At 44.0% G+C, this 18,328-nt stretch overlaps 1 protein-coding gene across 3 annotated transcripts in view; it reads right to left on the reverse strand.

Annotated features, from left to right (window-relative positions):
- IFNGR1 (interferon gamma receptor 1) overlaps window positions 1-18,328 on the reverse strand; it is a 49,534-nt gene that overhangs the window by 19,127 nt on the left and 12,079 nt on the right. Inside the window, exons 1-2 of one of the 3 annotated variants that reach the window (XM_084827659.1) lie at window positions 11,907-12,107; window positions 11,268-11,350 (exon numbers count right to left, since the gene is read on the reverse strand). Coding sequence is in view for 2 of the 3 variants with exons in the window: in XM_084827657.1 (XP_084683783.1) it covers window positions 11,907-11,991 (85 nt within the window). In the remaining variant the exon portion in view is untranslated. Of the gene's footprint in view, window positions 1-11,267; window positions 11,351-11,906; window positions 12,108-12,851; window positions 12,887-18,328 lie in introns of those variants that run through there. The other 2 variants (XM_084827658.1, XM_084827657.1) reach the window with 2 other exon arrangements.

The following is an 18,328-nucleotide window of genomic DNA, read 5'->3' on the forward strand; positions in this document are numbered from 1 at the left end:
TTTAAAATATATAGAACATTAAAACCACTATATAACAATACAACCACAATAAAACCTAGCAGCAGTATAGGAGTTTAAAATACAGATTTAAAACAGCAAAGATAAAAATTTAGAAAGCTAAAATGCTAAAATGCCTGGGAAAATAAAAAGGTCTTCACCTGGCGCCGAATAGAGTACAATGTAGGCGCCAGGCGAACCTCACTAGGGAGCTCATTCCAGAGCCGGGGTGCCACAACAGAAAAAGCCCTCCTCCTAGTAGCCACCCGCCTCACTTCCTTTGGCAGGGGCTCACGGAGAAGGGCCACTGATGATGATCTTAAGGTCCGGGCAGGCACATATGGGAGGAGGCGATCCTTCAGGTAACCTGGCCCCAAGCTGTTAAGGGCTTTAAATGTTAACACCAGCACTTTGAATCGGGCCCGGAAATGGACTTCTAGTTCATTTCAGGACCTCTATTCTAGCATAGCTAGACTTACAGTGGTGAGAAATAATTTGTGAACCCTAATGATAATTATGGAAATTCCATAGTTGTACCTGATAGCTTTGTGAATCAAAAGCAGTCCTTTTCTAAATATCCAATAGGGTTTATATTAACCAACTCAGTGTCTTGTGAAATAAAACAATGTATAAATTAGGCAGAGAATGAGTACAGTCAGGGTATGTGCAAAAGTAAGTTAACCCCTGGTTACAAAAGCTCAATTAAAGGGAATAATTAGAATCAGCTGTTTAATTAGATAGATCTTCAGGGGTGAGTTTGTGATATAAAAGGATCAGAAACTTTGTGAGTTTGGTCTTCATCATACGGTTGTATGGAAGCATGCCATTCCATGATCAAAAGACATCTCGGAGGACCTCTGAAAATCAGTTATTGCTGCTCATCAGTCTAGAAAGTCTACAAACCATTTATAAGGATATGGGGCTCCACCAATCCACTGACAGACAGACACTCTACAAATGGAGAAGACTCAAGACCACAGTCACTCTACCCAGCAGTTGTCCTACCAAAATCTCTCCAAGAACGAACTGGAGCATCATCTAGAAAGTCAAAAGTCTAGGGTAACATCCAAGGATCTGCAGGCCACTCTTGTCTTGGCTAATGTGAATGTTCAAGACTCAACGATCAGAAAAAGACTAACAAGAATGGTGTTCATAGGAAGATAGCCAGGAGGAAACCACTGCTCTCTAAAAAGAACATTGCCGCCCACCTGAAGTTCACTAAAGATCTCATAGACGATCCCCAAGACTTCTGGAACAATGTTCTCTGGACAGACGAGTCAAAGGTAGAACTTTGGGACATCAAAAAGAAATGTTATGTTTGGTGAAACAGAAGAACGTCATCCCAAATGTCAAGCAAGGTGGTGGGCCTGCTTTGCTGCTTCAGGACCTGGACAGCTTGCTGTCATTGACACAACCATGAATTCTGCAGTGTATCAGAAGATTCTACAGGAGAATGTCAGGCCATCTGTCCATGTCAGGGGTGTTTATGAGCGCAGGGAGTGGGATGTGAATTCAGATTCTGAAGGAGAACTGCTAGACATGGGGGAGGTATTTCCTAGACTGTTCTAGACATGACTAGGCAGGCTCCTCTGGTTTCAAAGGTTCAGCTGGTGAGGGAGGAGGGTCCCTCTTAACCCCCACCTGTGAGAGACAGTGAACAAGGGGAGGCGGGGTTTGGGGAATCTGAATTAATACATGCCAGGCGCAGGCCAAACAGAGAGATGGCTGGGGCAGGACTTAAGACGGTCTACCCAACTGGCCTTGCGTGAAAAGTAAGTTAGGCTAGTGAGACCGCCTCCCTCTTCAAACGGGCAGGCAACTTTTGTAGCTACCTTTTGAACCCCCGAAGGCATTTCCTTGCAGACTGAGAGTCACTGAGAATTTGCATCTGTATGACCCTGTGAAGTAATGGATTAAAAGCTGTAGGCTGAAGCCTCTTGTCTGTGTGTGTGTGTGTGGGCATTAGTAGTAAAGGGGGGGCAAAAGGAATCCTGACAGTCCATGAGCTGAAGCTGAACCGAAAGTGGGTCATGCAAGAAGACAATGATCGTAAACATACAAGCAGATCTCCAAAAAATGGCTGTGGAAGAAGAAATTCTATGTTTTAGAATGACCTAGTCAAAGTCCAGACCTAAACCCCATCAAAATGCTGTGGCAGGACTTGAAGCAAGCTGTTCGTGCAAGGAAGTCCTCAAACGTCATGAAGTTGAAGCAGCTCTGTAAGGAGGGATGGGCCAAAATTCCACAAAACCAATGTGAGAGACTGACCAACAGTTACAGGAAATGCTTACTTGAAGTCATTGCTGCTCAAGGGGGTGCCGCCAGGTTCCGAATCTAACGGTTCACATACTTTTTCACACATGGATATTGAATGATGAATCAGTTGTGAATAAATAAATGTTGAAAAAGCATCATGTTCGATTGTCATTTGTTTAATCAGGTTATCTATTGTTCTTTATCTAGGATTATGGGGTTAGGTTAAGATCTAATAAAATTTTAGGTTGGAAATATGTGACAGTCCTACGGGGTTCACAAATGATTTCTTGCCACAGTAAGGTGGTGCAGTTGTAGTAGATTTATTGAATTTCCTGCTTGGAGAAGGGGGAGGAAGACAGAAAAGGTTGCTTAAGTACAGGAGAGGTGCTCAAGAAGCAGCTAGGTTCTGGACTACTACAGGCATTTATAGGCTATCCTTGGCTGGAACTAGGAAGGAACTTCCTCTTTTAATCACCTTATTGGTTGCTTAGGATTTTAGCATTCTAGCTTTTCTTTCAGTAAACCCTCTGATTGTCAAACCAGTTAACTGACAGCAACAGTCAATGGGTGCTCGCCATGATATGGACAGTATAAAGATAGTTAAATAAAATAACTCAGATTTGCACATACGTACAGGTTCAATGGTTACAAGCCATTCTCCTTGTCTCATGGTTTTATCACTAAGGGATACATGGTCACTGTCACAGCACTACATTCCACCAGCTAGAAAAGCAACAGGTAGCACTACGATTGCTTTCCTTTTAACTCTCTCCACCTTCTGGCAATAGAACGCAGAAAACCTGAGTGGGCCCACTGTACTGTCAAACTACGTTCTCTCAGCTAGAGAGATGCAGCAGTATTACTGGAGCTGGCACACACTCTCTCCCTTTCTCAAGTCCATGAAGCATATGCCACATTAACTGTAATAGCAGTAATAGCAGTAATATGAAGGTCGTAATCTCCTAAGGCGGCAGCAGAACAAGGGGCAGGTACAAATTGTCATTGGGATGCCTGACCTGGGGCAATTGCTATTCACCCCAGGCAAGCTGCAAACTGAGGGTCTGATTAGTTATTTAGAATTTGACTGTAGTGGCGGAGTTTGATAATTTTTTAATTTTCAAATTACACTTAAAGAAGGCAATACTCAGATGGATCCCACTAATAAAGAAACAGGGAACAGCATGTACTGCAGGCCACAGCCAAAGCCTTTGTGGCGTGGGGACATGAAATCATTGCAAAACAGACATAACGTAAATATGGGCATCCTAATATGTTTAAAGCTATTCAATCATATTAAATATTAATAAAAACCCACGGGACCTTCAACAAAATGTCCAGCCATGCCCTTCTCTAGGATTTGCCATTCCATTCTCCCTCTCACCCAGTTTAACATTCCTCCCTCCCTGTGACAGTCAGCTAGCGTTCCATGGCCACTGAGCATGCTCAGCCCTCATTGGGCTGTTTTCGATTCCCCACTCTTTAGGATTTTTAAAATATATATACGTATGTATATTTCTACTTTTGCTGTTACCTTTCTCTTGTGTGTGTTCTGTTTTGCCTGCATAAGGATGCACACTCACTTCTGAACTTTGGAAACAGAAGGAATAATGTAAGAATAAGGGTGCAGGGGTGGGCAACTTCGGCAGGTCTGGGGGGCAATTTTCACCCCATGGACCCCACTGTAGGCTGCACTCCTGCCACCGCTGTGCCACCAAAATTTGATGGCGCAGAGGTGGCAACACTCCGCCCTCCCCCACTACAGAAGCTTAAAAAGGACAAATTTAACTTGTTTTCAACTAAATTTTTAAGCTTCTGTAGTGGTTTCCTACTGAAATTTGGAGACAAACAGATTATTTTGGGTGGTGCAACAGAGGATGGGTAGAGGTAGGTGTATGCGACCTGTGTGTTGTGTACCCCTGGTCTAGTGCTTATCAGTGCCTTTCCACTCATTGGCCAGAACACTGAAAGGCAGGAGTAATATTTGTTCTTAGTGAGCAATAAGGAGAATACCGTCTCCATGTCTCACCTCATATCACCACAAGTAAACAGACTACAGACTTAGCTATGTTTATTGTTTTAATGAAAGCTGAATTATTAGGAAAGGACTCTAGAGTAGAATATCCCTTTGGGACTACAACCCAGGCAACCTGAATGGAGTAGCACCATCTCAGGTATGGGGTTGCTCATGAATAGGAGATCGTAGCAGGATGATTTGATATACCCAAGAGAGAATGGATGGGACATTTGGCATGGGGTGAGGTGGGGGAGGTTGCTGTTATCTGTGCAAACTGGCTAGGCGACCCAGAGTAACTGTCTATGATTGTAAAAGAAACTCAGGACTTCCTCTTAGGCTGGCATCTACAAGTTACGCTTTTACTCATATTATGCAATAACATTGTGACAATTTAAGTTCCAAATGCATACCTTGCATCTTTCTTTGTTTTATTTTAGTCACTTTCTGCATAGCTGTACAGAATGTCAGATTTCATTAAACGACTGAAATGACTTGAACAACTTGCTGCCCATCTCTGTTTGCACAACACTCCTTGCCTTGCAATTAGAGAGCATTACCTTAGGCAGAAAGGCTGCACAGGATCACTTCTAAGCAAAATGTTATTGGTTAATCTGAGCAAGATTTATTTACAGCTATTTATTTGCATGTTTCAAAGACACTGCCCTTATGGTTCTTTTTTTTAATTTTTAATTTATTTATTTATTTATTTATTTCATTTCTATACCGCCCAATAGCCGAAGCTCTCTGGGCGGTTCACAAAAATTAAAACCAAACAGCACACAATAAAACTATAAAATATATAGAACATTAAAACCACAATAATGCAACCACAATAAAACCTAGTGGCAGTGCAGGAGTTTAAAATACAGATTTAAAACAGCAAAGCTAAAAGTTTTAAAAAGCCGCAATCCAGATTTCCCATGGGTGGAGTTCTATTCATGGGATACTTCGCTGGAGGAAGGACAGGAAATTTTCACCAATTCCTGTTTCCTCCTACAGCCCACAGTGAAATCTCTCACACTGCTCCAGAGAGTCCTGACCTTCCAGAACAGCTTTTTGGGGGGCACAGTGGGAGGCTGTGAGAATCAGCTCCACCAACCTTTATGCAGTGGGAGCCTCCACTGGATCAGAGTTCCTTCTGTTCATGGAAGGCCATGTCTGGATCCAACCCATATATTTTATTTTTGTATATATATGTAGGCAAACAAGACAGAAAGAAAAATGAGAAAATAAAACTTAACAAAAGAAAATGAGAACAAACTAACGAACAAGGCCAGGCACAAGGCACAGAAAAATATTACACTTACCAGTATGGTCAGATAAGAAAATACCACTTCTTTTTTAATGCTTTTTAAATTGAGTTTTGTATATAACAATATAAATCTTTGTTTACATATATGCTCAATTACAAACACCTTTTACAACATATATCATGAAACAGGGATCAAACCAATGCTGTTTACCATGCAGACCATATCCTTCCCAAATGGAATATTAACTTTTGCATAGCTAGAAGTTCCTAGCATTTAGTAAACCAGTTTCTTGGAAGTGTATTAGAGGCCGTTCAAACTTTAGCTATGCAAATTTTCACAGATACAAAAGCACCACAAGCAGTTCTCTATGGGTATACAGAATGATCTTGGTCAAATGCAAGTAATCGTTTTAGGATTCAATTGTTTTTGTATTTTCTCTATGAAATTTCCAACATAAGAATATCTGAATCATAGGACATTATCCTCTAAAGGGTGAGTGGGAGAATGACTGTCCATACTGTTTCCAGCAGACATGCCCTGTCAATTGAACACAACCTTCCCAGGATAACATATCACTACTAAAAATAAACTGGTGCTTTCTAACATGCTTATGTTATAGAAAATATGTAATTAGAATTCCAAGTTGAATCTCAAGTGCCTCTTCCAGGTATATTTCCTGTGTCTTCATATAAAGAGGCTGTGTGGAAATCTTACTAGAAATAATCAACTGGTGTTGATGCTGATAATACATCTTTAGAACTGGGAAGTACTGTGGCAAAAAGTAGTGTATGCTCACTTCATGTACTTGAGAGTACTTCAGGGCCAGCTGATCTCATAGTGTGCTTAATTCACACTGAGCAATATGTATTAATTTTCATTGTCTTGGCTAACTGCACACGTCACTTAAGGCTGGGATCTCCAATACAGCAGCCAAAAACCACCACTGCACCTGCAAGCAAAACTATTTCTCCATTCACTTATATGTGATGGTGGTGGTGGGAGGGGGAGATGTCCTATCAAAAAATGGCTGGAGGGGGCTGAAGTTCAACCCCCACCAAGGACCTTTGGGGCTTGCCCTCGCCCCATGTAAATGAATGGAGAAATGGCTCCATTCACTTGCCTGGGAATGGGGGGGGGGAATGGGGAGAAAGACAAAGAGGGGCCATGAGAAGCACTCACAGAGGGTGCATATTCATGTGCGTGCGTGCATGCACACACGCGCGCGCACACACACACACACAGAGAAAAGGGGGGTTCTGGCATTTTTTTTGCCTCCCCCCATCAGCCAATTTATGGTGGTGCCAGGGCACTTTTTCAAAATTCCAAAAGGCCTACAAAGGGTGGGGACCCCTGACTTAAGGCCTCTTCTCCAAGGCTGGAAACTTATTGGTCAAATCAAAGTAAGACATTTTATATAGATAGATGCCAGCACTCTTCCTATAAAATAATGATTAAACCAGCTTACTTTACAGGCAGGCTTGCCATGGCAAGTGGACAGCCTTCCTCCCAACTTTGAAGCTGCATTAGCGGGTGGGGAACATTCCAGCAGATGTGCAGTCATTCTCACTACCTCCCCAGCACCTATTTTGAGATGGGGGTGGGGTGGGGATTGTTTGGCAGCAGTGGGGCAAAGGCACCTGAACAGCCTTGACTATGTAGGGCCAAACCATTAACCCTGCTCCCTGCTGGCCTTTCCTGTTCCATGGGCAAGGGTTGGATGCTGCTATCTGAACATGTGTGCACATGTTAGTGTGCACACACACACACAAACTGCTCTGAACAATTAGAAAAGGCACCATATACAGGTAGCACTACTGTTATTAATATCAGAGATTCTTAACTAATACTTAGGTAGAGCAATCCTACATTCCTGGGTGGTGGCGATATGTGATGTAGCCACCGCCATATCCCCCGAGCCCTGCTGGACGTTGTGGGACAGCTGCCACAGCTTCTTCCCCTTTCAACATTTTCCCTGCCATTGACCACAATTGGAGGGAATTAAGTACACCAGCTCCAGGGCTGGCATACTTTGTCAGTCCATTTGAGGGCATATTGCAGGAAACAATGTGACTTTGGATCCTGTGTTTGGATCCAGGGCCTCTCCTGACATGCCCCTAGAATACCATGTTCCTGGCCCCTCCACGTGCAGTGAACTGATGGCAGGTCAACAACACCATCTTTACACCACTGCACCAGGGAGGGCTCCAACCACAAACCCGCCTCTTTGACTGAGGGAGGCTCACAGTATCCAGTGGCCCCTTTAGCTGCTCTCCCCAAGAGCTTCAGATTGCTCTCCAAATTTCTGATTTCAAGAAACACTTTCAACACTCTTTTTAGCACATGGAAGTTTTACTGAAATTATATTTAAAATATTTCTAACATGCCTTCCCGCCAAATGTTTTCCTCACAAGAGTAGTTATGCCCTAAAGGGCATATTTGTTTAAAGCATTTTTACCCCACTCTTCAGCTGAAAAGTCTCCCAGAGCAACTTACATAACATCAGTAACAAACAAGACAGCTCCTGCCAGCAGACTTACCATCTAAAACACATGACACCAAAAAAGATACTTTATATACCATATATACCTGATCCAGTAGACATTATTTACTTGGACTTCCAAAAGACTTTTGACAGAGTCCCTCACCAAAGACTCCTGAGCAAACTTAGCAGTCATGAAATAAGAGGACAGGTCCTCTTATGGATCAGTAACTGGTTAAAGAACAGAAAGCAGAGAGTAGGAATAAATGGAGGGAAGTAAATAGCGGGTCCCACAGGGATCTGTATTAGGATCAATGCTTTTCAACCTGTTCATAAATGATCTGGAATTAGGAGTGAGTCATGAAGTGGGCAAGTTTGCCCATGACACCAAATTATTTAGGATGGTTAAAAAAAAGGGATTGTGAAGAGGTCCAAAAGGATTTCTCCAAATTGGGAGAATGGGCATCTAAATGGCAAATGCGTATCAGTGTAAGCAAGTATAAAGTGATGCATGTTGGGACAAAAAATCCCAACTTCAAATATAACCTGATGGGATCTGAGCTAGCGGTGACCAATCAAGAGAGAGATCTTGGGGCTGCAGTGGACAGCTCAATCAAGATGTCAACCCAGTGTGCGGCTGCTGTAAAAAAGGCAAACTTCATGTTAGGTATAATTAGAAAAGGAATTGAGAATAAAACTGCCAATATCATATTGCCTTTATACAAATCTATAAGGGTGCAACCACACTTGGAATACTGTGTACAGTTGTGGTCACACCAAAAAAAAAGATATTGTAGGGCTGGAAAAAGTGGAGAAAAGGGCAACTAGAATGATCAAGGGGCTGGAGCATCTCACCTATGAGAGAAAGTTACAACAGCTGGGATTGTTTAGCTTGGAAAAAAGGAAGGTAAGGGGAGACATGATAGAAGTGTACAAAATTATGCATGGTGTGGAGAATATGGATAGGGAGAAATTTCTCTCCCTTTCTCATAATAGTAGAACCCAGGGTTATCCCATGAAGCGGATTGGGGGGAGATTCAGGACAGATAAAAGTACTTCTCACGCAGCACATAGTTAAATGATGGAATTTGCTACCACAGGATATAGTCATGGCCACCAATTTGGATGACTTTAAAAGGGGGTTAGACAAATTCCTGGAGGAAAAGGCTATCAATGGCTACTAGTCTTGATGGCTATGTGCTACCTCCAGAACCAGAGGCAGTGAGCCTACATACACCAGTTGCTGGGGAACATAGGTGGGAGGATGCTGTTGCACTCATGTCCTGCTTGTTGGTGGTTGGCCACTGTGTGAACAGAATGCTGGACTAGGTGGACCCTTGGTCTGATCCGGCATCACTCTTCTTATGTCCTTATCATTAATTGCAATTTCTTAAAAGCTAGAAAAGGCTTGAGTGAACAAGTGCATTTTCAGGAGATGTTTGAAACATACCACATTTTCTGCCTCCCAAATTGCATGGGGGAGGGTCTTCCAGAGGGTGGGTGCCACCACTAACAAGGCCCACCTATTACATGGTGACATTCCGTTGGTTGTGAAATGACCAGCAAGGCCTCTTCAGAAGATCTGGATATATACAGAGGAAAGCGGTCTGCTAAGTATCCTCGTACCAGGTTGTTTACGTTTTTATATGTCAGCAACATAACCCTGAACATGGATCCGTAGCTAATAGGCAACCAGTGCAGTTCTTTTAACACAAGTGTTATGTGAACACAGTTGGGTGTCCCACTGAACACCCTAGCTGCTGCATTCTGCACTAGCTGTAGCTTCTGAACCAGGTACAGGGGTAGCCCTACAGTAGTCTAATCATGAGGATACCAGTGCATGGACCATGGTGGCTAGGCTGTCCTTATTCAGGAGCGAACGTAGTTGGTGCACCAACAGAATTTGATAATTGGTGGTCCAAGCCACTGAACTCACCTGGGCCTCCAGTGACAAAGATGGATCCAGGAGCACCCCCAAACTATGTACCTGCTTCTTCAACGGGATTTCAACCCCATCTGGAACAGGCAAACAGCTCAATTCCCATACCTGGGAACCACCCAACCATAGTGTCTCTGTCTTATCAGGCATCAGCTTCAGTTTATTAGCCCTCATGGAAGCTGTAATTGCATCCAGGCACTGGTTCAGAATGTGCATGGCCTCTCCTGATATGCAACGGTTCCAAAGAACCCCTGCAATATCAATCCCAGAACCCCTGCTCATTGCAGATGATTCTGAGAAGTGCTCTAGAATGCATACAGTTCACAGGCCAGATCTTTTGGCCCTCACCATCATTAATCTCCAGGAACTGGGGGTATACCACAGAATATTTCTCTGCAGCTCTACATTTCCCATTCAGATCTTGTAATTAAGGGTGCAATTCTATGCATGTTTAGACAGAAAAAAAGTCCTACAAATCGCAGCATTCTCCAGAAAGCCATGCTGGCTGGGTAATGCTAGGAGTTGTAAGGTTTTTTTCTGTCCAAACACGCACAGGATTGCGCTTTAAGTTATTGAAGTTACTAAAAATTGACACAGTTTGAAGAACATCTGATCTATAGCAACAAGAATCCAAGAAGTGCTGTTGGGCAAACAACAGTGCAATAAAGCATATTTATTATGACATAATAAACAACTGCAGTAATCCTGCACGTAGCCAGGCAGTGTTAATTCTTATCAACTTCCTTGTGTGAATAAGCACTAAGAAAATTTCCCTATGATATGATAAAGGAAGAAAGAAAAAACCAAATTTTCCCTAAATCATGTAGCTTTACAAATACTGAAACCCAATTAGATACTTATTAACTTGTAATAAAGTGACTCCAAGCCCACTGACCCAGAAGCACATACTTTCTGATACATAGGAACTTACTCCCCTCATTGGACAGGGAAATCAACTCAGCCCGTGTTCAGAAGTACTCCCTATTGTTTCTTTGATATGTTCAGAGTTGACCTTTGACAATCATCCAGATCAGATTCTGCTGAACTCTGACTCATGTCAAACCCCAGAATGGAGTTGGGAGGTGACAAGAAGACACTGGATGGGTGACACTGGGGCACATACACCCAAATTAATCAGACACAGATAAATTATGCCCCAGAGTTGTTTCTCCATCCCATCAAAATCAGAGCGGAGTTCATTGTCACCACTGAACGCGGGGGGGACAACTCATCCGAATTCACTAATGCACAGAATGTGTTCATCATGTGCATCTTGGATGAAAACTCAAGAAAGGGCAGCATGGAGAGAGGAATGGAGGTAATAATCACCTTCTGTACATCACTGCCTAGAGAAGCGAGCAAAGAAGCCGATAAGCACTGAACCAATCAAGCCATTGGGTAAATTAGCTCTTCTAAGCACGAGGAAACAATGCCATGAAAAACAAAGAAAGGAAGCAGGGTGAGGGGAAGCGCGTGTTCTTGTTGTTGTTAATAACCATTTAATCCAGCCTTCCCCAATCTGGCGCCCTCCACATGTGTTGTAGATGTGCTCTACAACTCTCCGCCTAGCTGGCTGGGGAATGCTGCGAGTTGTAGTCTTTTTTTCTGTCTAAACAAGCACAGGACTGCGCCCTAAATCAGATTTAACCTGCTCCAGGAGACAAGCCCACCCGCTTCTCCCAAGTAACGGTGTTCACGTTGTCTGCTTCACCCTCTCCTGCAATAAGGGGAGGGGGGGAAGGGGTAGGGGGGCGGAACGGGGAACAAACGGAGGATCAGCTCAAGCGGCCGCATGCGCGCCCACTCAGAGGCCAGATCCAAGCGATCGAGGCCTCCTCGTGCAAGCAATTCCCGGCAGCTGCGCGCCCGCCGGCGCCGCCCAACGAGCTCCTGACTACAACGCGCCGGCCCAGCGCCGCCGGCCCCTCGCGCGGTCTGGCTTCGCTGCCTCCTTCCCCATGCCCCTACCTTCCGGTGGCGCTCCCAACGCGCCAGGGCCGCTGAGGAGAGCGAGCAGGACGACGACTCCGGCCGAGGCCCCCGCGCGCCCCATCGTCTCCGAGCCGAGCCGGAGCCCTGAGCGCAGCCAGAACAACAACAAGGGGCGAGGGGCCGCGCGAGGCGGGGAGAAGCCAGCGCCGGCCTCCCTCCCTCCCTCCCTTCCGCCGCAATAGGGAACAGCTCCCTCGGCCAGAGCCCCACCCCGGCAGAGGTGGGCGGGCTGGCGAGAGAGCTGCGGACTTTCAGCCGGAGAGTCCCTGCTCGTTGCAGCTTGACAAAAAGAGCGCGGGGTGCGCGCAATGAGCGGGTTGCTGCAGACGCTACTCGAAAGTCGGAGGCTACGTCAAAAGTACGCGCGTGGGGGTGTCGCGTAGCGGGGTGTTAACCGTTTCCGTGACCCCCCTTGGCCACCGCCTGCTCCGCTTTGGGCCCGCGCAATCCGGGCCTGCAGTTTCCACCGCAGAATACCGCTCCATAAAGAACTGAGGGAAAGCAAGCGTTCTGATGTTTGGGGCAGAACCCAGAACAAATCTCGTGACGGAGGCAGGGGCACTGAGCCTAGCACGTTTTGGGGAGGGCAGGTAGAGCCCAGTGCAAAAGTGGTCTCTAAAGACGCAATCCTATGCATGTTTAGACAGGAAAAAAGCCCAACAACTCCCAGCGTTTAGTTCAAACTTTTATGTTAGAGATGGTAAGTGGTTGCCATCCAGAAAGGCTGCTCCTGATAACATTGCTTTACAGAAAACGAAACACTTCCAAAAAAGGCATGCCAACCCAGTACAGGAATTTGCAAGTGTCCTGGCTGGGGAATGCTGTCCTGGCTTGGGAATGCTGGGAGTTGTAGGACTTTTTCTGCATAAACATGCATAGGACTGTGCCCTAAATTACAGCTAAATGGGAAAAAAAACTTACTATGGGCGTCTTCCTGGTCTTTCCGGCAACTGGCCCTAAAACAAAAGAAAAATTACTCAGTCTGTTTTGTTCTTTGTTTTTCTAATCAGCTGGCAACCCTAGAACTGATTTAATATCATCCATGTGACTATCTAAAGGCCAAGCTAGACATGAAGGTGTAGCTAACAACATGTTTGTTAATATGCCTCCCACAGTCACATAGAAAGTGGAGGTGGGGGTCTAATTTTTACATTAAAATGACTGCTTGAGTGAAGGGACCCTCCCTCTTTCCCACCTTACAGTTCTCTGTTATCCCTGCCAGTTTTCTCTCAGCTCAGTTGCAATGCCAGAAATGAGCTAGGCTGCAAGAAAAGTACCTAAAGCAAGGGTAGGAAACTTGCTGTCCTCCAGATTTTGTTGGACTCTGATTCCCATCAGCCCCAGCCAGCATGGTGAGTGGTTGGGGATGATGGAAATTACAGTCCAACAACATCTGGAGAGCCACAGCTTACCCATCTCTGGCCTAAAGCATTAGAGCGCCGACATGAACAAACTGTCATGGTTGTCCCATCTCATGTGCAAAATACCATGTTTTGTTCAAGTGGCTGCTTTTTTTGGTATTCCTGGTAGGACGGCCATGACCCAAATAGGCAGAGAGACAGAGATAAGCCATTAAAATGGCAAAACTGGTTCAATGTAAGCAAGTGTAAAGCGTATCCCAAGTTCACATATACTTTGATGGAGTCTGAACTGCTGGTGACTGACCAAGACAGGGATCTTGGGTTATGGTGCATTGCTCCATATGAAATGAAAATGTTCATCTATTTGTGCAGGTGCTGTGGAAAGGCAAATTACATATAGGGGATCATTAGGAAAGGAATTGAACAAAAAACTGCCAAAATCATAATGCTGACACAAATGTATGGTGCAACCACATTTGGAATACTGTGTACAGTTCGGGCTTCTTCATGTTGTTGTTCAGTCGTTAAGTCATGTCCGACTCTTCGTGACCCCATGGACCATAGCACGCCAGGCCTTCCTGTCCTCCGCTCTCTCCTGGACTGTGCTCAAATTCATATTCATTGCATCGGTGATGCTATCTAGCCATCTCATCCTCTGCCGTCCCCTTCGCCTTTTGCCTTCAGTCTTTCCCAGCATCAGGATCTTTTCCAGAGAGTTTTCTCTTCACATTAGGTGGCCAAAGTATTTCAGCTTCAGTATCTGTCCTTCCAACGAGCAGTCAGGGTTGATATCCTTTAGGATGGACTGATTTGACCTCCTTGCAGTCCAGGGGACTTGTAAGAGTCTTCTCCAGCACCACAATTCAAAAGCATCAATTCTTCGGCGCTCAGCCTTCCTTATAGTCCAGCTCTCACAGCCATACATTACTACTGGGAAAACCATAGCTTTGATTATGTGGACCTTTGTCGGCAAGGTGATGTCTCTGTCTAGGTTTGCCATAGCTTTCCTCCCAAGGAGCAAGCGTCTTTTAATTTCATGGCTACAGTCACCGTCTGTGGTGATCTTGGAGCCCAAAAAAGTGAAATCTGTCACTGCTTCCATTTCTTCCCCTTCTATATGCCAGGAAGTGATGGGGCCAGATGCCATGATCTGAGTTTTTTTAATGTTGAGTTTCAAACCAGCTTTTGCACTCTCCTCTTTCACCCTCAACAAGAGGCTCTTTAGATCCTCTTTGCTTTCTGCCATTAGGGTAGTATCGTCTGCATATCTGAGGTTGTTGATAATTCTCCCGGCAATCTTAATTCTGAGCTGTGATTCATCCAACCCAGTGTTTCTCATGATGTACTCTGCATATAAGTTAAATAAGCAGGGTGACAATATGCAGCCTTGTTGTACTCCTTTCCCAATTTTGAACCAATCAGTTGTTCCATGTCCGGTTCTTACTGTTGCTTCTTGACCCTTGTACAGGTTTCTCAGGAGACAGGTAAGGTGGTCTGGTACTCCCATCTCTTTAAGAATTTGCCACAGTTTGTTGTGAGCCACACTCAAAGGCTTTAGCCTAGTCAATGAAGCAGAAATAGACGTTTTTCTGGAATTCTCTTGCTTTCTCCATGATCCAGTGAATGTTGGCGATTTGATCTCTAGTTCTTCTGCCTCTTCGAAATCCAGCTTGTACTTCTGGTAGTTCTTGGTTCACATACTGCTGAAGCCTAGCTTGTAGGATTATGAGCATAACCTTGCTGGCATGTGAAATGAGCGCAATTGTACGGTAGTTTGAACACTCTTTGGAATTGCCCTTCTTTGGAATTGGAATGTGAACTGACCTTTTCCAGTCTTGTGGCCCCTGTTGAGTGTTCCAAATTTGTTGGCATATTGAGTGCAGCACTTTAGCAGCATCATCTTTTAGGATCTTAAATAGCTCAGGTGGAATACTGTCATCTCCACTAGCTTTGTTGTTAGTAATGCTTCCTAAGGCCCACTTGACTTCACTGTCTAGGATGTCCAGCTCAAGTTCAGTGACCGCACTATCATGGCTATCAGGGACATTCAGATCTTTCCTGTATAGTTCTTCTGTGTATTCTTTCCACCTCTTCTTAATCTCATCGGCTTCTGTTAGGTCCCTGCCTTCTTTGTCCTTTATCATGCCCGTCGTTGCACAAAACGTTCCCTTGATATCTCCGATTTTCTTGAAAAGATCTCTAGTTTTTCCCATTCCGTTGTTTTCCTCAATTTCTTTTTCATTGTTCATTTAAGAAGGCCTTCTTGTCTCTCCTTGCTATTCTCTGGAAATCTGCATTCAGTTGGGTATATCTTCCCCTTTTTCCCTTGCTTTTCGAGCTTTTATCCTGCTATTGAGATTGGTTACTCAAAGAAGTTTTCGAGTCCTTTAGATGACATCATTAACCTCCAGGGTGTCTCCCACGCTAAATGACCTTTATTCCATTTTTAAAAGATTGGAGATAATATGCTATCGAACTTAGAGGAACTTTACAATGGTGTTCTTTGTCTCCTTACTTATTTAATATTTATCTAGAACAATTGGCAATAGCAATCAGGAAAAGTAGGATTAAAGCAGTTAACGTTAAAGACCAAAATAAGCTTGTTTGTGGGTGACATCGCTCTTGATGGTTTTAGATCCCCCAAAGTCACTGACAGAATTCATTAAAATCACAGGGGAGTTCAGCAAGGCATCTGTGTATAAGGTCAACTCAGTTAAAACAAAACTGTTACCTTTTATGTTACTGAAGAAGAAACTAGACATGTTTAACATATCACCGGCTTGGCAACTAAAAATAATCTATCCAGTACATGGTGGTTAGATCCTCATAGGACCTCAAGGAATTAAATAAACTTACATTATGGAAAACTGAAAGAAAAAATACAAGTGGAATTGAATAGGAGACTAAAACTAAACCGTTCTTGGTTTGTACGGATTGCAGCCTTTAAGATGATTAAATTTCCAGAAATAAATTTCTTCTTATAAAATATTCCTAATGCTACTTCAGAGCTTAATATGAAAGATTGGCAGTGTATGATTACTGTGTTTATTTGGGGTAAGAAAAAGGCTAGAGTTAATTTTCAATAATGCAAAGTATTAAAAGAGAAGGTAGATTGGCAGTACCAGATGTAATAATGTATTTCCAAACTAATTGTCTAAGGGCGCAATCCTAAGTAGATAGGCGGCCACCTCTGACCTCGGGGGCGACCGCCTATCCAAAGCCACGCAGGAGAGGCATGGGGGGATTGTTCCCTCTGCGCCTCTCCTGCCTTGCTCTTTTTCACTAGACAGTCGTTTTCAGCTGTCTAGCGGGGGGTGGCAGCCGGGAGAGGAAGCTGCCGTACGACACATAGGATGCATTGTACGCGCAGCTCCGCTCTCCCCACCCCAGAATGCACCCCCGCCCTTCCCCTTTTCAGTTGCTCCGCGCTTGTCTTCCGCGTGCAGAGGATGGGGCTTCTCTGCACTGCCTCCAAAGCAGTGCGTACAAGGGGGGAGGTCAGTTCCCAGAATATACCACCTCCTATGGCCCAGTAGACAGTGTCTAGCGGGCCATTGGATTGGTCTCTAAATTGGCTAAAGTAATGGTTTGAAGCACCTGAGAAGGGTAAAATTAGATGGGAACGTTTTAGTAAAATACCAGTAGACTCATTGTTGTGGTTACTCCTAAAAATAGGTCAAATGTAATGAGAGTAAGTACAGTGTTATCACTTATTCTGGGAATATGGTATACTAATAGAGTTGTAAGTATAGCAGGGAGTTATTTCCTGAAAAGTCACCAATTTCCTTCTTTGCTTTTGACTCCCACTTTAGTAAAGTTGGAAAAATTTGCTCTTTCTTAAGCTGGACTAAACAGGGATTTTGTCCATATAGATACTGGATCCAGAATGGCTATATTAAAGCATTCGCGTAAGCACAGGAAGAAATGGGTTACTCAAATGCCTCTTTTTGAATATTTTCAAATTAGGCGCTTTCTACAAGACTGGATCAGGCAAAGGGGAAACAATATCAGATCACTGACTTAGAACAAGAATTAATTGATAGACCAAAGAAGTTATTATCAGATATACCTTACTGAATGTAAAGGAAGATCAACCAGGGACAAGGTACATCAGTAAATGGAATAAGGATCTTCAGTCAGAGATGTCTATAGGAATATGGAATAGGGATCCAACATATAGCACTACTATGCCACAAAAGTGCATATCTAGGTCATGGATCCTTGGAATTTTTACGTGCAAATTCCCAAAGCCTGGCTTCTAATCATAGCTCACATGGCTGGTAGCCTCATGAGAAACAATCCAGTACTACATGGTATTGCAATGGTGTAAAATCCCATGTCCAGGCAGACCTGGACATCACAGATCTCCAGAATTGTACATGAAAATCCCACAAACTGATAGCTCACATCTATCTCTACTGACAGCTTCTTAAGCCTGGATACTCATGGATCTCATAATTAAATCTAACTTGTGCTGATTGATCTCCAAGTCTACCTTGTGCAAATTGATCCTATCGGATCCTTTTTAAAGGGGTAGAGCAAGTGCCCTGGGCCTCACATATGATGGGGGTCACATCAGCGTTGACACAAACAGTACTCTGGTCATTGAGAAGAGAAAGAAGGAGGGCCTCAACTAAACATTTAGTGCCTGGGCCTCACAAAGTCTTAGAAATGTCCTGGACCCTATGTATATTTACTTGGAAGTAAGACTCACTGAGTTTAATCAGACTTCCTCTCAAGTAAGAGTGCATAGGACTTAAGTCTTAAATTCATATTATATCTAGCCTGCTAAATTTTATAAATGAGTATCACTGATTCACCCCAAACCTAAATGTGGGGAACAGGCCCTCCTGAATCCGTATATTCTTTATGTTATGCTTTCCCTCAAGGCAAGGCAATCTACTCTAGGGATGTTGGACCAATTCACAATGGATTCAAAGGAGTTTGGATTTCTATGAATCTGAGCTGCAGATTCCGCAGGGGAATGGCTTTTTCTGAGTCACATGGGTTCTGTGGACTTGTGGACTTGTTTCACTT

Source organism: Heloderma suspectum, chromosome 1 (genome assembly GCF_057233095.1).
Source record: "Heloderma suspectum isolate Gila_16-S chromosome 1, 16-S_ref, whole genome shotgun sequence".
Taxonomy (NCBI): Eukaryota; Metazoa; Chordata; class Lepidosauria; order Squamata; family Helodermatidae; genus Heloderma; species Heloderma suspectum.